The sequence below is a fragment of the Nycticebus coucang genome, chromosome 3 (genome assembly GCF_027406575.1).
Source record: "Nycticebus coucang isolate mNycCou1 chromosome 3, mNycCou1.pri, whole genome shotgun sequence".
NCBI classification, from domain to species: Eukaryota; Metazoa; Chordata; class Mammalia; order Primates; family Lorisidae; genus Nycticebus; species Nycticebus coucang.
The window spans coordinates 160,036,868-160,059,802 of NC_069782.1; the positions used below are offsets into that span (position 1 = coordinate 160,036,868).

The window sequence follows — 22,935 nt, forward strand, 5'->3', positions numbered from 1 at the left end:
AGCCCAGCCCCTGTACCCCCAGGACCCTCACCCACTGTCCCATCAGACCCCTGCCTGCCTCCACCCACGCTTTTCCCTGCAGATCCTCAGATGTACCCCTTGTACTACCCCAGACTACTACTGCTGTCACCTGGGGTTACCAGGAACACCCTGGACACACCAGACACCCTTCAGAGGTGTCTCCTGGCCTCCCCCCACACCCACCTTGGACCCTTGTCCAATCACAGACCTGTGCGGCCCACTCTGCTGTCCTGTCTGATGCACTCCAGCAGGGCCCCTCTGTGGACACCTGCTGCTCAAGTGAAGGTCCCCATGGCATTCCTCCTGGGCGCGCCCACGCTGGTGGCCCCACCAGCCTGGCAGCTGAGGCAGACCTGGGCTCTGTGGTCCACAGTCCTCTCCCCAGTGCCCAGGAACCGTGGACCTAGCAGGCCCTCCAGCAAACAGGAAGGCGCGGTGGGATGGCCCATGTGCAGCAGGTGGGCTGCCTCCACCCAGGTCCCCTCCGCTCAGACCGGGCTGGCAGGGGTCCCTGTTGTCTGGCATTTCTCCCGAAGCCAGCCCCACCCAGCTCTGGTGGCTTGTAGGGAGGAGCTGGCTGACCCTGGAAAGGTGCCACGTTGAGGTGGCTTCTCAGCTAGGGCTCCCCTCTACTGGTACTCTGCACCAGGCAGCCAAGCACCGCCACCGCCGGAGGGCGAAGTGGAGCCGCGCGGGGGTGGGGAGGGAGGCGCTGGCGTAAGTCCAAACGTGGGGGTTGGGGTGGCACATTCACGCACTTGGAGGGGCAGGAGCAGGCAGGTGGGCGGCGTCGGTCCTCAGGCGCTGCCTGCCTGCCTGCCTGCCTGCCTCGCCTGGCCTGGGCTGAGGTCACCGGTGCAGGTCGGGCCCCCAGGGTCGGCTGGTTGCCGGCCTGGAGTCGGGTGCGCACGCGCTAGTAGTTGGGGAAGTCTGGGGCTTTTACTCTCCGGAAGGCGCCAGACCAGCGGTGCTAGGGGTTCCGGGCTGGGGGTACCGCGTCCACTGGCGCTGCCACCTTCCACTAACCTTCAGCTCCCGCGGGCCGGGGTGCGCCCTGGGGTGGCCCTTTCGCTTGGGGAAGGTGGCTCTTTCCTTTGTACGTGGCCGAGGCCACCCGAAGGGACGCGTGGGAGACCTTCAGACGGAGTTATCCTCCCCAACCCTGGTGCTGGCCACGCGCCCTCTTGTCACCCAAGGAGGCACCGAGCACACGGGGGTGGCCCTGTGTCCCGCCCCAAGCAGCGAGGCCGAGACTAGGCCGCTTTCACCGGCCTTCGGCTAGGGCCCCCTTGGCGCCGCGTCTCCTGCGCCCGGCCCGACTGGCTTCCTGCGCCCGCCACCGGGACCTCCTCCCCGCAGTGCGGGGGCGCTGCCAGGGCACTAGGACGCCGGACCGAAGCAGGGGACTGGGGACTAAGGGGAAGGGCGGGGCCCAGGGCAGGGCCATAGGGGGAGGGGCCCAGCACGGGATCGGGAAGGGGGAGGGCTCCGGGGGGTTGGCTCCGCGGCAGAGGTATGGGCCCCCGGGCAAGGGCCGGGGCAGTGCCCCCCGCGGCGCCCCCTCTCGGATGCTCCGGGGCCGGGACGCGCTCCTGGGCGGCGCGGCCGGAAGGCTGCACGCGTGCCCCTGCCCACGCCGGCGACTCCGCAGTGCGCTCCCGGGCCGGGTGCCGCAGGCAGGCGCGGGCTCGCCCGGGACACGGCCGCGCGCCCTTCCCGCGTCCGGAGCGCGGCCCGGGGCCCGGCCCGGCCTGGCCCGAGCGGAGCTTTGTGACGTCAGGCGGCCGCCGGGCGGCGTCACGCGCGGGGCTGACCCGGCGGGGGCGGGGCGGGGGCCGCCGGCCTGGGGACGCGGTGCGGAGCATGGAGCCGCGGGCCGGCTGCCGGCTGCCCGTGCGGGTGGAGCAGGTCGTCAATGGCGCGCTGGTGGTCACCGTGAGCTGCGGCGAGCGCAGCTTCGCCGGGATCCTACTGGACTGCACGAAAAAGTGAGCGGGGGCGCGGGCCCGGGACAGCCCCCGGGGACCCCCTCGGGATCCCCCCGCCGCTGGCCCAGGTCTCGGGACCCAGCCCCAGGGCCGGGCGGCGCGGCCCTGGCGCCCGCTTTCGGTTTCCGCCGAGCCCGGGTTTTGGGGCGCGTGAGTGCGGCCGCCACTCGGGGAGCGAAAGTGTCTCAAAGTCGCTGCGACTTTTCGGGGCGGGGGAGCGGACAGTCCGTGGAGGGGTTGCGGGCGCCGGGCGGCGCTGGCGCTGGGTGTTGGGAGCCAGAGTCCCCACGCCCCAGCGCGTGTCCGCGTGTCGCTGGGCTCCCCAACTCCGTGTATCTGCCATAATTAACGCACTTTTCTTTGTTCAGACGCACTGTTGAATTCGGCTGTTTGCAGGATTGTCGTCGATTAAAAGGGGTCATATGCTCCGTGGCCTTGCAGTGTCAGTTATTCACAAGTGGGGGTGTTTTGTGTAATGACAGCGGCCGCCAGGCTCCTAGGAGTGACTGGGGCTGTGACTAGCAGTTATTGCCCCTCTGCAGGGTCAGACACTGAGATCGGGGCTCCCCAGTCCTGGAGGAGCCAAAAGACACAGGTTGCAGGAGCCTTGGGTGGTCCCAGGGGGAGCCCTGGTTTCCTGGTGGCCAGCGTGGGTGGGGCTGGGACAGTAATCCTGAGGCGCACCTGTGCACCCCTGCAGGGACTCAGCAGTACAGAGGAGCCTCCTGGAGCCGGTGTCACATGGCGCTGAGCTGTCTCTGCCAGATAAATGATTAGGCATTAATCAGACTCCGGTGCCTCCGTGCTTCTGCTGGCCTTTATTTTGAAGCTGGGAGCAGTAAACGGCTCCCCTGAAAGGGCCCAACTTTCTCTGTCAGTGAAGCCCAGATTTGTGCCATGGTGGCCTGGATGTGGCAGGGAGGACCATCTTCCATTGACAATTATCTTGCTGACATTATCTCTTCATTAGATGTGCCAGAGCCATTTATGCACAAGTCATGTGATTTAACATATGGCCTCCCGTGTGACTGTGCCCGCTCTGTGCTGGCTGCCACCAGGAGTGCATGGCAGGACAGAGGGACACTGGGCTACAGAATAGCCACCTGGGAGCAGCAAGTCCCCTCCCCAGAATGGCTGCAGCTTCTTCCCTCAGGGAGAGTCCCCAGGGATACACCCTTGTCTCCTTCCTCAGCTCTGTCTGGTCTTTCCTCCCTGGAGGGGGACTTGCCCCAGTGATTCCCCCTTTTCTTGGGCTCCTGACCTGTGTCTGGGGCTGTCTACAGAGGCTGGAGTCAGCCTGGCTGTAGATCACATCCCTGCCACCTTGAAGAAGGCCTACAGGGTTCCCCTTATGGGAACTGGCAGTCGTAGGTATGTGGGTGTCGACTGTACCACAACCACCTTCAGCTGTCACCAGAGCTACCCACACAACCTGGGCTGTGCCTTGAGAGGACCCCTCCTCTCTGCCCAGCTGTGGCCCTGTCAGGCTATGGTTGGCTCTGTCCTATGTCTAGAGATGGGTCTGGCCCCAGCCTACCCCCCACCCCAAGGCTTGGTCCTGAAACCGCCCCTGCCCACCTGTCCTTCCTGTGCTCGTCACCCTGTTCTCTCTGTTTCCAGTTCTCTGCCCCTAGTCTCACAAGTTGAGATGCTAATGTTCACAGCCCTGCCTCAGGATATGGGCCAGGTGCACATTTCTCCTCAGTGCCCGGTACCTGCCCTTGCCCCTGTTGGTGACAGTGAAGGCCCTGTCCCTGGGTGTGGGCCCTGATGGGCAAGGAAGAGCTTCAGAGCTTTGCTTCTTGGACATCTGTCCATCCATGTCATAAGAATATGTGGGCCCCTGAGCCATGGGCATGGCATGCTGGATCTTTAGGACGGGCAGGTGAACTGTGGAATGGCCTGTACGAGCAGCTCCCCTCATTCAGATGCAGATCTGGTGGTCTGAGTTCCCCTTGCCATGACTAGTCATGTAAGTGTTCCCTGGCTGGATCAGGGCAGTTACCGGGGCCCTGAGCACACAGTCTCCTGGGTAGAAGGGCTGCAGTGGGTCGGCATTGGTGTTCATAGTTAGGCCGGTATGAGAGGCAGGCTCCTCTCCCCTGTTTCTCTTCCCTATTTGCAGAGAGCCCAGGTAACTGCCTGGTTCTCTTCGGTGAGTAGAGTTGCCTAGCCCGGTGCTGAGTCTTGAACTTGATGAGGGTGCAATCTTCTGGAAGCCACATCCCAACTCTAAGAACTCCAGCCAACCATTGCCTATCCCCTGGCAGAAGGGCACCCTGACTTCTGTCCATGATGGAGGCTTGGCTGTTGGTGGCTGCTCTTGGGAATATTTACTGGACAACCGAGGATGAGTGCCTGGTCCAGGCTCCTCTGGCATCGGGGCTGCAGTGGTCATAAGATGTGTCCCCTGCCCTCTGGAGCTAGAGGGACCAAGGTGCCCATGTGTCACAGACTGGTGCACCAGGGCCCAGGCAAGTGTGGAAGGGTCTTAGGAGGTGGCATCGGAGTGAGTAGGTTGAGGATAAGGGGTGCTTGTGATGGTAGGGGGGCCCCAGAGGGCTTAGAGAAGGGTGATACTGATGGCTCAAAAGCCTTTGAGTCCAGGACATAGAGCAGGGGAGTAGTTGGCCCAGCTGCTCTGCCCTAGAACTTCTGGGATCAATACCCATGGTGAGAGGTCCAGGTTCCCAACTCTGTGGCCCTGGGAAGGGGTTGCTCAGTGGCTTCTGCCAACCTGCTGTCCCTGACTCTGAGCAGCACTGGTCCTGGGAGGCCCCTGAGTGCCAGCAGGCCAGGCCAGCCACTCTGCCCCTGTCCCGCCGGGGTTCCAGCTCCACGGCTGGCAATCTGCAGGGCTGTGGGGAAGGCTATATCTACTTCCTACACCAACATGGGGAAAGCTGAGCTGGGGCCTTGGTGTGTGCCCTCAAGCTGTGCTGGGGCTGCAGGCTCCCCAGCGCAGGGCTTTGTGGAGAGGTTTCCACAGGCTCTCAGCCCTGCTTGGCAGCTGCACATCTCTACCCCAAGAGCCATGTTTTCCTTGCCTCTTCAGGCAGCCACAGGGTGAGGCAGGAGAGAATCCAGGAGCACCAACAGCTTCATGTCCTGGGTCCTGGATCTGCAGAATGGGAAGCCTGGTGGGGGCAGCTGCAGGCACGTGCAGCCCAGGGGCTCTGATGGGCAGCCAGGCCTGTGCCCCTTCTGGCCTTGGCTGGCCTCAGATTTGTCCTGGTCTGTATGTCCTTGGAGGGATGCCCTGTGTTGTCCGGGCAAATGTCAGTGTTTCTGGGCTTGGATACCTGGCTAGTGAGGGAGGTGCTGTTGCCCTTGTTGTTTTGGGGTCAGTACCCCATTAGCACCTTTTGGCCGCTGCTCTCTGCCTCAGTTTCCCAGCCTTTCCTCAGAGTGAGCTCAGGGTGATTTCTGAGTTCTTACAGGTTTTGCATGGAAATGTTGGCCAGCCTGGAGCTAGACTCCAAAGTAAGCCTGGCCCCTAGGAGGAGTCACCTCCAGCCCCCAGGCTTCTCCCCACATGCCTTCCCTCCACCTGGGTAGGGCTGTCCCAAGGCTGTGCCCACCTGGAGGCCCTGGGAGTCCAGTGGGGACCCTGGCAGGCTCACCCTGGCTCCAGGGCCGTACTGCCCTCACTTGCGGTGTCACCTGTGGAGGCATCGCCAGGCCAGTGCAGCCTCTGTCCCTCAGGGATGAGTAACATTGGCCACAGTCCAGCCTTTCTAAGGGGCTAGGCCTTGTGGCGCCCTGGGCCGCAGTGCTGGGCTTCCCAAAGGTGGGGCCATGTACCCAGGCCAGGACAGTGGCTGAGGCTCTTCCTGTGCTGACGCCGGCTATGTCTGGAGGCCACAGACCTGACCATCCAGACTGTTCAGCTTGGGCCATCCTGACCTCTCAGCCTTGCTAGTCTGGCTTGGGCCATCCTGACCTCTCAGCCTTGCTAGTCTGTGAAACGGGAATGGTGGTGGCCCACACCCCACAGGCTGCTCTAGGATGGGGGGGCCAGGTCCAGAAGCCTGGGCACCTGCTGTCAGCTTCAGAGGGTGTGAACTGTTCCCACCCTGTTTACCCATGGGGCAAGATGGGGTGTGGCCTGGGGCTGCAGCAGCTCCAGGAAGGAAGCAGGCCGCCTGCTGTGCTGGGCTCACAGGCCAGGCAGTTTCTGTAGGCCCTGCTTGTCGGGTCCTTGGGCGCTGGTGCTATGGACGGAGAATGGACACAGGCTACGAAAGGGACAGTGTGAGGAGCAGGCCTAGAGCCTCTGGGGTTGGTGCCCAGAGAGGGGTTGGCTTCCGTGTGTGGCCCTGGAGAAGGGGCTGCTCTGGCATCCAAGTGGTGGCTTCTCCTCCCGGCCTGCTCTCCCTGACTCCCCAAACAGAGGTGGCCCTGCCAGGCTTGGCTGGCACTCGGCCCCTACTCCTTCCCCTGGTTGGGCTCCTGGTACCTTTGCCCTGGCCTACAGCCTTAGGTGGTCAGGGTGCTACATTGCCTACCCAGGCCGGTGGTCTGCCCAGGCAGCTTTCTCGTTGTCCAAGTGCTCCTGAGGGGGCAGAACTGGGCTGAGTTTGCCTTGAGTGTCCCCCGAAGGGCTTTTTGAAGGGTGCTGTGCCCAGCCCGCACCCGCTTGGCTGAAGCCTCCTTCCTGGGTGCAGGGGCTGTGTGGAAGGCAATGGCCAGAAGCTCAGGGTGCATGTGTGTGTGCTGGACATGTGCCTGTGTGTGACTCACAAGTCTTCAGAACCTTAAGCCCATTGTGAATGCCATGAGGACTATCACAGAGAATGGGCCAGCTGTGGCCACCCCCGCTCTGGGGCCGGGGTCTCTGGGGCACCAGTCAGGAAGCCCAGGTTGGGGTGGTGGCCAGCTCTGGGCGGGGCCTTACAACTCCCACATCTAGACTCCAGCAAGCTGTTCCTGTAGGGGGTGAGATAGTGACTGTCACTTGCTGGCCTGTCACACTTCTGTCTGGGTAGCTCCGACCTGCTTAACTATGGGGCCCAGATGGAACATAGAAGAGCAGCAGGCCATGCCAATAAAACTTTATTCACAAACGCCAGGTGGCTCCCTTTTTTCCTGTTCTGTCTGTCCTTGTCTCTGTTTTAGCTAAAAAAGTTAAGAGTTAAATCACATCTGTTAAAAATCATGCGTGGTCTCTTCTGAAGAAACACACAGAGCGTCTGGACTTGTCTCTCACTTCACAGACCAACATTAGTGCTTCATGGACTGTCTCCCGTGTGCCGAGCACCTGTTGAGCTACACGTGGCAGGGTGGCAGCCACAGCACGGGGCCTTGGGAGTACATGCAGGAAGGGCTCTCCGCTCCGGGAGGCAAGCAGCCGCTGGCTTCAGGCAGCACACCCCCAAAGCCATGCAGGGCACTGGACACTGCCTTTCTTTTTTTTTTTTTTTTTTTTGTAGAGACAGAGTCTCACTTTATGGCCCTCGGTAGAGTGCCGTGGCCTCACACAGCTCACAGCAACCTCTAACTCCCAGGCTTAAGCGATTCTCTTGCCTCGGCCTCCCGAGTAGCTGGGACTACAGGCGCCCGCCACAATGCCCGGCTATTTTTTGGTTGCAGTTTGGTCGGGGCCGGGTTTGAACCCGCCACCCTCGGTATATGGGGCTGGCGCCTTACCGACTGAGCCACAGGCGCCGCCCGGCACTGCCTTTCAAATAGAGGCTGCTCTGCCCAGTGCTTCTCCAGTCTTTCAGAAAAGGGGGGGCCTTTGGCTGGGCAGGCCTGGGGTATCAGCCCTACTGTTCAGCCTTAACTGTGGGTCCCCCTGGAAGGTGGAGGCTTATGTCTTGTGCCCCTTTCACTGTGGATCATGTGGCCTGGGGTATTGGCCCAAGCTGGTGGGGAAGGCGGGGAGGGCCTCTCACTCTGCTTCTTGTGCCTGGAGCTGTAGATCCTGAGGGCAGGGCCTGGGGGTGCCGGGCAGTTGGGTAGGGCTTCCGGGTCAGGATAGAGCTGTGTATGTGGCACTCACTTCAGCACTTTCAAAACAGCTGGGACCAACTGCGGGGCCCCAGAAGGCCTTGGCAGCCAGCCCCTGTGCTCTCAGAGCCACATGCACCCCACTCCCCTTCCAGACACCTGTTAGGCACCTGAGACCCTGGCCCTGCAGTCCCCAGTGACTTGCTTGGGGGCTGGGAAGGCTTACCTGATGCCTGCTCTGGGGTCTTCCCTGTGTCCCCAGCCCCAAGGAAAGGAGAAAAAGAAATGGCTGAGCCCTGGGAGCAAGGGTGTGGACTTGGGGCCTCAGGGCCAGTGGTCACAGAGAGGCTGGAGGACCCTGCCCAGCAGATTGCCTACCTCCCCCTGTGCCTCACGGGAGCAGAGAAGTGGCTGGCCCAAGTCTGTGTGCCATTTGACACACCTGATCAACCTGGGTCCCCAATGCAGGTGGTACATAGGTGCTCACATCTGCTCACAGCCAGGAATAGGCCAGGCCTGCTGGATCAGGGTGGTGGCCAGCCTGGTCCTCACCTCTCACTGTGCTCTGTCTCCCCTGCCAGGTCTGGCCTCTTTGCCCTGCCCCCGTCGGCTCCACTACCCCAGAGTGACAACCCCTCCGCCAGCAGCTGCCTTGGCCTGGCCCCCGAGGAAGAGTCCGGAAAGGTGATGCAGCTGGGGCCGGGCTCCCCTCCTCCTCCCCACGGGGACCAGCCCCCCGAGACTGCCACTGGCCCCGAGCCACCCCCACCCCTCATGCCACCACTGCCTACCAGCAGCCCGGCCCCATACCCACCGTATTTCGAGGGCGCCCCCTTCCCTCATCCCCTCTGGCTGAGGAACACGTACGGCCAGTGGGTACCCCAGCCGCCTCCCAGGACCATCAAGCGGGCCCGGAGGCGTCTGTCCCGGAACCGCGAGCCGGGCCGGCTCACCCTGAGCACCATCCGCCTGCGGCCGCGCCAGGTGCTGTGCGAGAGGTGCAAGCGCACCCTGAGCCCCCCGCAGACCGCGGGGCCCCCGCCCGCCCCCCGGGCCCGCAGGCGGCTGGGCAGTGGCCCGGACGGCGAGCGCCCAGGGCACCCGGAGCCGGAGGAGGGAGACGCCGAGGCCTCTGCCTGCGCGAGGAAGAGCAAGCGGGAGCGGCGCGAGGACAGGGCCCCGGAGCGGCACAGGGCTGCGGCGGATCGCAGGGCCCTGGCGGAGCGCGTCCCGCGGAGCCCGGTCATCAGGATCTCCTACAGCACGCCCCAGGGCAAGGGCGAGGTGGTGCAGATCCCCTCCCGCGTGCACGGCTCCCTGGAGCCCTTCCGCCCCCCGCAGGCCCCGCTTGAGGGCAGCCCGGAGCCCGAGGGGCTGCGGGAGGCGGAGCCCAGGGACGGGCTGCTCGGCGGGCCCTCCGCCGCGGTCCCCAAGCTGAAGCTGACACGGCCCACGCCTCCCAGCTCGGACCTGCCCCCTCCCAAGATCCGCCTGAAGCCCCACCGCCTAGGCGACAGCGAGCGCAAACCGGTGTACCGCGCCGAGCTGGTGCAGGAGCTGAACGGCTGCAGGCCGGGCCCCGTCCACGGCCTGGCGGACTCATCCTCTGGGAGTTCCAGCGAGGAGGAGGACTTGGACAGATGTCCTCAAGGCCAGCAGGCGCAAGGCAGCTTGGCCTTCCTCGTCGACTGCCCTAAGGGGCGAGCGGGATGCGCCAGTGAGTCGGTGTGCGGCAGTGACAGCCTGGACGAGTCCAAATCCTCCAGCTCAGAGGCAACTTCGCCGGACACGGGTGACCTCTCCCCCAGCAGTGGGGCGTCTGTGCCCTCCTCCTCCAGAGAGGCTGGCCCCACTGTGCCACCCCTGACTGTGCGGCTGCACACGCAGAGCGTCTCCCAGTGTGTCACCGAGGACGGGAGGACCTTGGCCGTGGGGGACATCGTGTGGGGTAAGATTCGTGGTTTTCCCTGGTGGCCAGCACGTGTCCTTGACATCAGCCTTGGCCAGAAGGAGGATGGAGAGCCCTCGTGGCAAGAAGCGAAAGTCTCGTGGTTTGGGTCTCCAACTACGTCATTCTTGTCTATTTCAAAACTGTCCCCTTTCTCTGAATTTTTCAAACTGAGGTTTAACCGTAAGAAGAAGGGCATGTATCGGAAAGCCATCACCGAGGCTGCGAACGCTGCTCGACATGTGGCCCCGGAAATAAGGGAGCTCTTGACCCAGTTTGAGACGTAGCCTTGGTCCCCTGAGCAGGTGAGTGAGAGCCCGTGGAGGCTCCTAACCCCAGAGTCCCGGGCTTGTCCGCCTCTGCCGGCCCTCTGAGGTCTCTGGGGCTGCCCTGTCCAGCCACCAACTCACTGCTGCGGAAGGTGCTGTCCCGAAAATGGTTGTCTTCACTGGTGATGTCACCTAGGCATGGAGTTTTGGGGAAGAGGTGGCCAGTCATCACTAGCCACTTGTCTCTTCCAAGCCTAAAACTCATCTGTGTTTGTGCCACTTTTCAAAGGAAGGCCACAAAAGGCTTCCTGCCCCTTAATTAGTCTTTCAGAAAAGGGGGTGCAGTTGGCTGATCCTGGGGTGAGAGCCAGGTGGGCTTCATCTGCTATAGCTCATGTGAAGGAGCTAAACCTTTGCCCCCTCATACGGGCTGGGGCTGGGCCTCTCCTCGGCCTGCAGGTGCTCTGGGTGGGACGGGGGAGTGGGCTCCCTGCACTTGGCAGGCTGTCAGTAGGGGCCAACCCTCATGTGCCCTCCCCCCAGGACTTTGTAGACTCTCTAACCAGGCCTATCCAGCCATGTGGAGATGAGGGGTATCCCCAGGTGCAGCATTGGGGTCGTCATCCAGTGAGGCTGGGGGATCACCCCACAGCATGTCTGTGGTCACCAGGTGGGCTGCAGTATCACCCTGTGACTTTGGAGGAGTCAACCTGCAGTAGGTCTGTGGGGTATCTGGAAGTATGCAGAGAGGGCTGTGGCCTGCTGTGAGTTCTCTGAGCTGTCCTGACCTGGTTTGGTCCCTGCCTCAGACACCCGGGTGCATCTGGTTGTTGCCCAGGAGTCCAGGCACAAATCCTCTCTCTCCCTGAATCAAGCCCATTTCTGGTCAGTTCTGAGGCCTTTTGTGTGGGGTGGGGCAGATGCCAAACATGTATGTTGAGGAGTGGGCCTGGGTGCTAGCCTTTGCTTGAGTTTGGGGTGTGTGTTACACCAGGGCCCTACAATGGGGCAAGCAGTGAGCTCTGAAGGGTTGTAAAGTCAGTTGACTGGCATCCTACTAGGCTGGCAGACCCTGTCTCTACCCCTCTATGGGCCGCCTCTGCCCTTGGCTTGGCCTGGTAGCCCTTGCCTGGGTACCCAGACCCCACGAAGGGACAGAGAACAGGCCAGCCCTCAAGCCATGGCTTGGGCTCAGCAGCTCTGGGGTCTGGGACAGGTTCAGAGACTGAGTGAGCAGTACACTGCATCTGCCCAAGGGGCAGGTAGGCCCCCGGAGGCCCTAGGCCTTGGCTGGGAGGGCTGGAGCTAGGAGAATGCAGCCTTGTAGGTTCAGGGCGGGCTTTGTTTATCCGGAAGCAGAGGAAGAATCTCACCAGACGGGTTTGCCTGCCTGCCCCCGTGCCCAAGAGAGGGTGGGAGCCCGTGTGGGGAGCCAAAGGGAAGAGGGGCCCCTGCCCTGCCTGGTGGTCTTGTTGGTTGGCCAAGCAGTGCTGGGGCCCAGTGTGATGGCTCCTGGCCCCCCTCTCCCCACCCTCCCACCCCCGCTCTGTGTGGGGCTGCTGGTCTCCTGCAGACGAGTTTACCTTGAAGCATCAGCAGTGTCCTGGGGCCTGCTCCGAATGGTGGGGATCTGCCAGAGGGAAGGTGTGCTTCCTGGGGCCCAGACTGCATGATATGCTGGGGGCCCAGTGGCGGTGCCTGAGTGAGGGTGCAGTGGCCAACACCTGACACCTTTGGGGAAGAAGACACATGGGGGCTCAGCTGGGGAGACCAGTGCAGGAAGGTCGTGCTCTGGGTCTCTGCTGCCTGGTCTGTTCCAGCAGCCCTGCAGTCACCCAAGGATGGCTGTGGCAGTGCCCTCAGCTTGAGGTTGGAGGTGTCTGTACCGTCCACTGCACACATCAGGGCTCTTTCCCAGTAAGCATGGTGCATGCTGCTCCCTCCCAGTGATGTCGTGCTCAAGCCCTGACCTCACTGGGTGGCTGGGGGCTCTGCTGAGCAGTGGGCTTGGTGCAGACACCCCACAGACCAAGGGCTCCAAGATGGGCTGGGGCCTGGTGGTGGCCTGGGATGTGTATCCACTCGGGTTCCTCTCCTACCCAGGTGCTCAAGCCAGGCTGGCTTCCAGTTGCAGAGCTTTGTCCCAGCTGGTCACTTGCTGCTGTGGCCTCAGCAAGTTGCATTCTCTGAACTCCAGTTTCTTTGTTTTTGTGCACTGACAGTAGCACCCATTTGGCTGCACTGTGGGGACTCTTGGCCAGTTCCAGGGGCTTACGAATGACCTGTCTGCAGCTACCTTCAGAGCAACCAGCAGGACCCCTGGGGCAGGACAGGGTGCGGGTACTCTGTGCTGTCAGGGCATGGTGGGCTCAGGCCTTGGGTCACTGTGTGTGGGAGCAGGGCTCATGGGCAGGGGTCACACTCCTGGCTGGATCTGGGACAGTACCCCTGTCCATGGTACTACGGGGCTGGCTCTCAGTGGCCAGGCTTCATCCTGCAGATGAGAGCAGAGTTTAAGGGGGAGGCTGGGGCACAGGACCTCCAGGATCCCCTGCCAGAGAGGGGAACACAGCCCGGCCCTCAGCTCCTGGCCCTGCTTTCTGCTCTCCCCAGCCTTTCCCTTTGCCACCTGCCCACCTAGCAAGGACTGGACACTCAGCTGGATGTGGGCCAGGGTGGGGCAGAGTCACTGTAGTCCTCACCCTCATGGCTGGACAGGGCTGTGACTCACAGTCCCCACATCAGTGAGTCATCCCACATAGGAGTGTGGAGGAGGAAAGTGGTCTTGAAGCTGAGCATCCGGGAAGGCTTCCTGGAGGCAATGACAGGGTTCTGGCTCTGAATGGTCAGCTGGCAGGAGCTGACAGAGTGGGGGATGCGCTGTAGGCAGGAGGAGGGCAGGCACCTGCCAGGCCAAGCAGGCAGATGCTGCGAGCCTGCTGGCCAAGCACAGACCCTGGCCTTGTCCTGACAGCAGGGCTGCTGTGAGCAGAAGGGTGAGGTGGTCTTGTTTATCAGCTAAAAATAAAACTTCAACAAAGCTGATGGCTTAAGAAAAATAAAAAATGACCCCCCAGCTGTGGGGACAGGGAGAGCCAGGGGTGCTGCAGGAGGTGGGGGGAGGGTGTTCTCCCAGGACTGGGGAGCACCCTCTGGGCCCAGACAGTGACCAGGCTCAGGGCAGCTCAAGTGGCTACATCAGAGGACCCCCCAGCTTGGCCGAGGCATCTCGCTGTCCAGAGCTCAGAGGCACATCAGGCCTCATGGTGTGGCCTGGGCTGGGGATGATGCCTCAGAGACAGAGTATGACAAGGGGGATCCCACAGAGTAGCTTCTCAGGGTGTGAGGTTTGGAGCACAGCCAATTCTGGGAGCATGCCGCATGAGAGGGCAGGAAGGAGGGCAGGAAGGTGGCCCTGGTGGGCCAGCCCTGTGGGAGGGCTCGAGGGAGGCTTATGGGACAGGGCCTTCCTTGCTCACCCTGCACCCAGTAGCAAAGCGAGAGCCAAGCGGGTGAGGGTGGACAATCACCTGAGCAAGCCTAGAGGGGTCACTGCAGCAGGACGCACCATCCAGGTGTCCTGGGAGCTGTAAGGGCCAGTGAGACACCTGGTCACACAGCACTTTGCAGGCTGCTCTGGGGGTCTGGGCAGGGAGGACGAAGGCCACCTGGTGCCCTGGCCTCTGGGGCTAGGGGACTTCTCTGGCTCTCAGACTGTGCAAGCTGGCAGGGTCCAATCTCTTGTGGAACCAAGAGTCCTGACCCTTCCCCACCAGCCCAGGTGGGGGCCTCCCAGGGCTTGTGCAATACTGCTCCCTCTCTATAGCTCGGAGCTCAGGCTTTCCCTGTCGCTGTGCTGTGTCCTTTGTGTGAGTTTCCCATGGCTGCTGTGACAAAGTACCACAACCTGGGGTCAAAAAACAACAGACATGAGCATCACATCTCTGGAGGTCTAAAGTTGGATCGAGGTATGGAAGACCCCAGCGGAGGGTCCTTCCTGCCTGTCCTGCTCCAGGCCGCCCCTGGCTGGTGGCCATGTCACTCCAGCTTCTGCCTCACTCACTCAGTCTCCTGTGGTGGCATCTGGGGATAATGAAGGAGGACCAACACATCTGCAAACACCTCACCACAAGAGGGAGTGTTCCCAGGATCCAGGGTTAGGAGCCTCCACACTCATTCATTCCATATTCAGGACCATTCAAGCACCTCAGACACAGCTGGGAGGCTCCTCCCAGCCTCCTCTTTGACAAAAGGAAGGCCAGGGCTGGCAGGCCTGGCGGGAGACCTGTGGGCAGTTGGGTGGAGGAACCCATTGTTACAGAAGTATCAGTGGCCATGCTTGGGAGGCCGTGCCATCCCACGAGCATCACAGGCCACGGGTGACCTCCAGCTTCATAACACTGCTCTTCCCAGAAGTGAGGATGTTAATCAAGAAACTGGAGTCTCTCGGGGAGGGCATGTGTCACTTGGCGGGGTTGGCAGGTGCAGTGCTTGGGGGTCACTGTGGGAAAGAAGCATCTGTGTCCTGGCTCCAGGGCTCGGCTCTGCTATTTACATTTTCCCTTTAGAGGGTACCCTTGGGCCGCCTGCCCCAAACCAGCTCATCTTTCTCCTGACTAAATAAAACTCACTCCTGCTTCTGAGGTTGGGCTTCTCAGCTGACGCCTGCATTGCTTTCAGAGAATTCAGGTCCTCAGTGAAGGTTGTAATTATTTTGTTCCAGAAGGAAACTAAGGCCTATAATTCTGAGCCTACTACAGGGGCTTGGGCCGCCTCCTCACCCCCCTACCCCACCCCGGCTCCCTGCAGCCCATCCCTGCGCCTACTCCAAGTGAGACTGGGGCCCAAGGTGGGTGCCTGTGGGTGGGCAGGCCAGGTGGGGTGGCGCATGGGAGGAGCCGTTGGCTCTTCCATGGGCCCGGGGGCAGGGCTGGGGCTGGGGTGGCTCCTACATGCTGCCTGTCTGTGCCTTCAGAGCCGGTGGGCTGCCACTCCCAGGTGGAAATGCCTCCTGCTGCAGGAAAGGGCTTTGCTGGCTCCTTCCCATCTCCTTGGCCTCACTGCCAGCAGTGCCAAAAACTCATCCTTGAGCCCATCGGCTTTAGTGCCCTGGAGAGGGCACCTGCTCCAGGGCCAGAGGGTCTGAGAGTGGACACAGTAGGTCCTGCCCAGCAGAGGCCACTCTCTCCTAATGCCCCAGGGTCTCACCCTTCCTCCATCAGTTCACCCAGTTCTCACACTTCTTTGTCCACACCGATAGTCACTGTGCTGGATCCTCACTGGGGATTACGAAGTGCTGACCATCAGCTGCGTTTCTCACTGGAATTGTTCCAACAACAACAAAAAAAACCCTTTCTTCACCAACTGCCAGTGGCACTGCAGCAAGTCCGGCCACCCCCACCCTCTCGCCTGCAGAGTCTCACAGACAATAGGCAGAAGCCCGTGGCGGGCCCAGCCCTTCCCTCCTGAGTGTGTGTATCTCACTAAAACTTATTTGTGCAATTAGTCTCAAGCCACACAAAAGTTCTTTGATGCACAGAGATGCACGTCCTGCCACAGCCACACTGCTCTTGGATGGTGGCCTCATCCCCTGCCACGTCAGCCCCGGCCACTCTGTGCGTTCTCTGTCCCAGGCCTGTGAGGCCTGGATGCTCCAGAGGAGCCCTACCTGGGTGCTGGGGACACTCTTGCTCCTGGGTTGCTGTTGTTTCTAAGCCTTTGCAGTCAACAGAGCTGGCAATTACTTTTTTTTCCCTATGCCAATAGTCTTGGCTCTTAGTATTAGCATAATTATTAGTTTTATATGTGTAAAAATTAATGTACAGGTAAAATCCTATGTTATTTTAAATATTTCTTATGTACAATACTGTTGTAATGCAGGCTAATGGTTTCAGCGCCCACTAAGGAGTGGTGCCCACTAGCGTCACACACAGGGGTTCTATAAGGAGAGTCAGAGTCTCTTCCCTTGGGGTGCATGTCACATCCGTGAGTTCAGTCTCTGAGACAGTTCCTCTCCCTGCAGTAAGTCATGACCTCGAAACTGCTGGGCTCCTTCATTCCATTTTGCTTGCCATTTTTAGAGATTCCTGGGTTTTTGTAAACCTCACTGTGTTTTATGATTCCGTGGACATTTCCACAGCTCCAAGTCTGGCTCCCATCGTGGCTTCAGGTCAGCATTTTGGCCCTTCTGAGTTTCCTGCAGAAGCAGATAGGTCCCTGCCCTCAGGCAAAGTAGCTCGCACCTGCTGGCCCCTGGCCCCAGGCTCCTCCTCCCTTTCCTGTGGCAGCCAGCCATGGGCAGGCTTTCCTGTGGCCAGCTGTCCTTGGGGGGTAGGGAGGGATGTGAGCTATGGCTTTTTGGCTGTGGAGAGGGCATGGTTGGGCAGGGAGGTGCCAGTATCCTACAGGCCCCAGGGACAGGGTACAGAGAGCAGCGGGTGAGTCTGGACTCTGCCTGTGTCCAGCTTGGGGGTCTGAGGGCTCCTGGGCAGGCACCTGAGATTCCTTGCATCCTGGAGGTTTCCATGGCCAGGAACAGCAGCCAGGAGCAGTGGAGCTCGGTCCATGAGCAAGCACAGGCGAGGGCCTCACCAGGGAGGCAGGATGGAAGGTGAGTAGCAGCCAGGCCTGTGCAGGCATTCTGCATCACTGTTTATTCTGCCAGGATGGGGAAGCTGCCTTGAAGGCCATTGCCGCTGAACTGGATGTGAAGGGCCTGGCCAGGGGCTGCCCCTCCAGGCTGTGGGCACTGTTCCAGCGAGAATGGCAGCTGATGGATTTTTAACAACATTTCCAAAGGTCAGGCTATTGTGGATGTAGAGAGATGTGGGCAGTTTTAATCACCTCCCGGAGCTGCAAAGCATGGTACCTTCAATTTGAGCCCCTGTCAAGTCCTAAGGTTCTTGATTAGAAAGAGGGGCTGTGACCCCCCCCCCCACACACACACACCATCAGCAGCCCCTGCTATGGTCTGCAACCCTTCCAGAAGCCTCTTCCTGATCAGCCTCATGTGTAGCCCCTGGCAACTCCCAGTGGCCTGCCCAGCATTCGGCCCTTGTGCACCATCTGTCTAGCCTGGTTGTTTTTTGGCCCGTGGGTTGGGGTTGGGCCCAACCAGGCTGTCACACCAGCTTCTCCCTCCTGAGAAATGGATGACGATGTTGGTAGGGATGTGCTTGTGTGGCTGATCCCATCCGGCAGACATTTCTCAAAAAGGAAGGGTTCCGCTTGCCACAAGGGATCTGTTGGATCACAGGATGCTGTTCCTGGGACTGACAAAGTGACGCCTGTGCTTTTGAAGCATAGCCACGCGGCTTTGAGCAGGAGCCCGCTATGCCCTGGCAGGTCTGAGGGAGGTGCTGGGTGGGGATGGTGTTAGCAGGGCCTCAGCGACCTCCTGGGATGCAGAGGGTCATGAGGTGCGTTCACCTTTACTGACTGCACAGACGCTGCGTGCATCCCCACCGGCCAAGCCATGTTTTCACATGACCATCTCTGCAGTAAACAGCTTAGCACTCAATGAGCTTAGCGCTCCTCCGAGCCTCACCCACCTCCTGGGTCCTGAAGAATCAAGGCCCTCTAGTTCCCCCAAGGCTGTGGCCATTGCTCAATGTGCACATGGACACACGGACACAGACACACACATGGACACACATATGCAGATACGTGCACATAGACGCATGCAGACACACTTGCACATGGACACACACACACAAATAGACACACATGCACGCAGACACACAGACACACACATTCACATGGACACACGGGCACGCACACGTGCACACATGCTCCCTTTCTCTTTGTAAGAAAAGGGCGATGTGGACAGGGAGGCATAGAAAGGAAGATTGCTGATACATGTGCGCCAGCCAGGGAGTGGAGAGGAGGCTCCCCGGGGTCTGCAGAGGGGCACAGCAGCAGCAGGGACTGCAGACCTCTGGGCTCCCGAGCAGGAGGAAGCATGGCAGTGGCTTGCAGCCCATCCCAGCGTGGCTGCTGGGCTGTGGGTCGGTCTGAATCCTGTCCTGGTGACCTCACCTTTAAGAGGTCCTTGCACCGGGGGTGTCAAAGCAGAAATAGTGTGTGGAAGCTCCGGTCTGGCTACAGCTAGGAAAGAAGAAACCAATGGTCCCCGGGGCCTGGCCTGGCAGGGTGGGCTATCCTGAGGACCAAGGCCAAGCTGGGGAGGGTCCTGGCTGGCTACCTTGTGCATAGACAGAAATTCTGTCCAGACAGTGTTTTGTCATGGTGAGAAGACAGTGGGTCTTATTCCTAGAATGTGGGGACATTTCCTCAGGGACCCTGAATGGATGCCTCACCTGGAAAGGGAGGAGGCTGCTGTCCAAGGTTGGGGCAGAAACCTCTGCCCAGGTGTGTATGGGGCATGTCTGCTCCAGGCCTCTGTCCTCATCTGGCCAGGTTTGGATGCAGCCTTCCTGCACCCACTGCAGGACCAAGGTCAGGGCTGGGGACAGGTGGCAGGCCGATGCAGGTAGCGCCGCTGGTTGGCATCCTTGGCAGAGAATGCCTGGCCACAGGCAGACCTGCAGCCCAGGTTAGTGCCACGAGTGGAACCTGCTCAGCAGGGCCTCAGGGGCCTCGTATGGTCCCCCTCTCGGGCCCAGGCCATTCTTCAGGATCCTGGGGAAATGGGCTTCCCTGGGGACAGGGCCTTATCCTGTCCCCACAGGTGCAGGGCCCAGACCGTGCTGCCCCAACCTTACTTGTGCTGTGTTCCCTGGGTGCACCTGGCCTGCCCCTGCCCACTAACTCCCCTCACTCCATCCTCACTTCTGTGGGGCCAGAAGCCCGTGGCACTCCTCTCATTTTTCCTACGTAAGCTTTAGGACAAACTGCTTCTGTCCCTAGCCCACCCCCACCCTGCCTCTCCTCTGGACACAGGTCTCAGTGTCCATTACAGGCCACACAGATGTAGGTCAGATGTCCATGAGCCTTGGAAATACCCACAGAGGGAAGATGGCCCAGTGCCCAGTCCCCAGGGGCTGGTGGGCCCGGATGATCACTTTGGGCAGGCAGTGTCTGGGGACGTGGTGAGGTCTGGACTGTGTTTTATGGTGTCTGCACCCAGCAGACAGTATCCTGGGAAACCCTGCCACCCTCACATGCATGGGCCACATGTCCACCCAGCCCCAAGTTCCTGAGAAGGACCAGAGTGGGCATGGGGTGCCCCCTGCACCCCTGGCACCCCAGAGGGTGTGCTGACTCGCTTTCCTAGCACCTGGAGGTCAGCTGCGGTGGCTCTGTGAGGCCGGCTGCAGCCCTGGCAGGCTGTTTTGACAAGCAGGACATAGGCGCCACTTTCCCCACTCCAGGCATGGCCACTCGCCTGGTGGCGCAGAGGCTCCAGGATATGAGTGTCCTGTGCTGAGCTCAGCTCAGGGCAACCCACTGCAGGGGATGGGGGTTGTCCTTGGTATCCCCATCCACTCAGCCCCAGGGTCTTCTCTGGGCCCCTGAGAGCCCCACAGGTACTGGCCCGAGCCCTGCCCCCACTGCCTGTGCAGCCTCCTGCTGGAAGGTCTGGTTTGGCCGGTGTCCCCACCTGGGCAGGCTGGCCTTCAACAGAGGATTCCTCAGGGTTTAACCCCCACTGGCCGGGCCTGTCCCCTGGAGGGAGGCCACTGGGTGGTGCCCAGGCATCTGACCACCCCAATCCTCGTGGGGGAGGCTGTGCTGGGGGGGGTGGGCCAGCATTGGGAGAGCCTGGGGCAGCAGCTGCTTGGGGTCAGTGTCAGGGGCCTATGTGAGGATCGTCTGCCTCCTGGGCCTTGTGAGACCGGTCTGGACAGCTTTGGTTCGCATTTCACCATAGTAAGATGTTGCTGAGTGCTGTGTGGTCATGGCACTTTCATGCATATCCATGTTGTGTGTGTTCAGATTCTAAGAGCCCACTAGTGACACAGAGGGTGTGACGAAGCATCTATCTTCATGCTTCTATGTGATTCGTGATCATTCAATTTGGAAATTATTTATGTCTTGTGGGCCTTTTTCCTGTGGAGATGAAGATTTCACAATCTTATCACCCCTAGTCCCTGCCACACAGACACAGGAATGCAAGTTTTGGTTAAATCAAGATTCCATATTTAGATTAATGATCACAGCCTATCCATACAGCCACTTGCCAATATACATATTTTTCAACTCTGTTCTCTGCAAAGTTGATCTTTGCCCCATTTTTTTTTTTGTCTGCTTGGTTTTTATAGTCGTCACTTATTTGTCCCCAGATCTGAAGGAAAGCTCTCAGTTCCCCCACGGTTCAGGCATATATTGGAACTTTCTGCTGCTGTCACACACATCTTCTGTGAGACAGCACTGACCTGCTGTTCCTCATGACTCTGCACTCACTGGGCAGCGGCACTGGGAGCTGGGATGTCCCAAATGTGTCCTTCCTCTCCCTGATGCCTTGCCCAGGACACATGTGCACATACATCTCACACATGTTTCATGTACTCAGACACAGATACACATGCTCACACATCCTCACATGCACATACACACACGTACACATACATGCACATATGCTTACATACACATGCACATGCTCACACATACACAGGCACATGTGCACACACACATACACATGCTCACACATGCACACACACACATGCACATGCTCACATATACACAGGCACATATGCACACACCCATGCACACATGCTCACACACGTACACATGCACATGCTCACACATGTACATTTACATGCATATGCTCACATATACATAGGCACATATGCTCACACGCATGCACACGTACACATATACACATGCTCACACATATACACATGCATACATGTGCCCATGTGCACACAGATGCTTGCATACACACAGGTGCTCATGTGCTCACACATGTTCACATACTCTTATATACACACATACACACATGCTTATATACTCTCACATGCAAACACCTACACACACTCTGTCACTAACACATTTCACACACACATCCACACAAACTCACAAGCTACACACACACATACAAACATACATATTCTCTCACACACACACATGCTTGTGCACTCTCACATGCAAACACACACTTACATGCACACTCTCTCACACACACACACACACACACCCCACCCCAGCACCTTCCGTCCTCACAGCCTGGCACCTCGGGCAGGAGCAGTTCCTCATGTGATGGTTGGGGCTTCTGAGACTGCAAAGCTGGAAGCCACACCTGCCAGCTGGGCCTGGGATGGCCTCATTATGTGGCCTCTGGTGGTCAGAGCAAGTTCTAGGGGTAGTAGGGGAGTTGAGGGGTTTTGGAATGTGCCCTGTGCTATGTGGGCCCCTCTCATGGAACTCCCTCCCTGGAGCTGCCTGTGCCTGCCAGCCACTCCCTCCCGCCTCTGTCTGCTGCACCGTATCCCCTCCCTCCCTTCTGCACCCCCCAGGTCCTGCCACAGCTCCCTCACACTGGTGAGGTAGAGAATTGCGGTTTGGGTACTTTCCCTCAGTTTTATAGATTCTCAGTTCTTTTCCTTAAAAGCTCAGCTGCTTTTTCCAGGGCACAGGGGTGGCCCTAAGCCCCAAGGCCAAGCCCACTATACCCCCCGCCAGGGGTGCTTTCCAGGGTGGCTATCCAGAGGACTGTGTGGGTTGGGGGCAGGTGGGGGCATATGAGAAGCAGGGCTGAGCCTGGGCCTCACAAGCTGAGAAAGCATTTCCTTTTCAGGGTTTCCCCTCCTGGTCCAGGTACCTGGTGAGTGAGAGTTGGCCCCTCCCAGGCCCAGGTGCTGAGAGGCAGTCTCTCTGGGAGTGTCTGCACTGTGAGGGCCCCAGTCACTCACGGGGACCATGAGCCTCCATGTATGGGCTGGAAGGCTCCAGGGCAGCAGCTTCTGCCCCCATGTGCGCACCCCAAGCCATTGAGGAGCCCACACTTCCCCACATGGCTGGCATGGGAGAGCAGGGCCCTGGGGTCCCCAGCGAGCCTCAGAGCCCAGACCCGCAGTGGGTGCCCCGGCCCATGCTCCCAGTCTGAGGGGTCTGTCCTCTATCACTTGACCCTGAGGTAACTGCTGCCTCTTTGTGCTTCCCCCAAGGTCTCCAACCATGAGGGCATGGCTGTCCTGGAGTTTCCGATGTCCATCTGAGGGAACCCATGCCTTCTGCCCAATTGAGTGCAGAAACCCACTGGACACAATGGTCAGCTGGCGTGAGGCCACCAGAGAGGAGCAGGTGCCAGGGAGGACTCCAGAGCACGCCACCGCCTCTCGGCTGAGTGTGTTTATTCCAGTGACACAGGCTCTAGCTTTGGGAAGTGGCCGTACTCAGTGGCATGCTTGCTGCGGCTGCCTCACTGCTGGGGCACAGGCAGCCCCAGGCTCGGCAGCCATGGGAGGAACAGGGCCCACCGCCTGGCCTCCTCCGGCTGCTGGTGCGGTGGCTGTGCCCAGCCCCAGAGCATCGTCCTGTGAGTGTCATCTGGGCTGCTCGCCTGGGACCTCCGCAGGCTTCACAAAAACCAAATTGCGCATTGGGGTTCTCTTCCCCAGCCCAGGCTCGGGGTCCCTGTGCACTTGAGAGTGCCTGCCCACCATTCCCCTCCACACTCACCGTGGGTGCCCAGCACTGGCCTGCAGGGCCGGCCATCTTGTCCCCAAGATGCTGCTACAAGTGACCAGGCATGTGTGGAGGGTGAGGGGCTGCAGCTCTGAAAATAGGCTTGAACATTAAAAGGAAAACAAAGTCACTCTGTTGTGTGTATTCCTTTTGCCCTTTTTTTGTCACT

The 22,935-nt window shown here is 60.0% G+C and overlaps 1 protein-coding gene across 4 annotated transcripts; it reads left to right on the plus strand.

The window, feature by feature from the left end:
• The first annotated feature begins 1,504 nt into the window (after nt 1–1,504).
• PWWP2B (PWWP domain containing 2B) lies at nt 1,505–22,382 on the plus strand. Of its 4 annotated transcripts, none has more exons than XM_053585618.1 (4): nt 1,505–2,009; nt 8,543–9,909; nt 10,085–10,214; nt 15,439–20,875. In XM_053585618.1, the coding sequence occupies exons 1-3, from the start codon at nt 1,537–1,539 to the stop codon at nt 10,165–10,167; spliced, it is 1,923 nt and encodes a 640-aa protein (XP_053441593.1). In that variant the 5' UTR covers nt 1,505–1,536; the 3' UTR covers nt 10,168–10,214; nt 15,439–20,875. The 4 variants fall into 4 exon arrangements, with proteins under 4 accessions (XP_053441593.1, XP_053441592.1, XP_053441591.1 ...); XM_053585617.1 differs by lacking the exon at nt 15,439–20,875 and adding an exon at nt 22,247–22,382 and having other exon boundaries at nt 1,506–2,009; XM_053585616.1 differs by having other exon boundaries at nt 1,506–2,009; nt 8,543–10,214.
• The last annotated feature ends 553 nt before the right edge of the window (nt 22,383–22,935 follow it).

Coding starts and splice junctions, on each gene's coding strand:
- PWWP2B (XM_053585616.1), top strand. CDS start 1,537: ATGGGCCCCCGGGCAAGGGCCGGGGCAGTGCCCCCCGCGGCGCCCCCT. Junction 2,010..8,542: donor CTACTGGACTGCACGAAAAA/GTGAGCGGGGGC, acceptor CTCCCCTGCCAG/GTCTGGCCTCTTTGCCCTGC.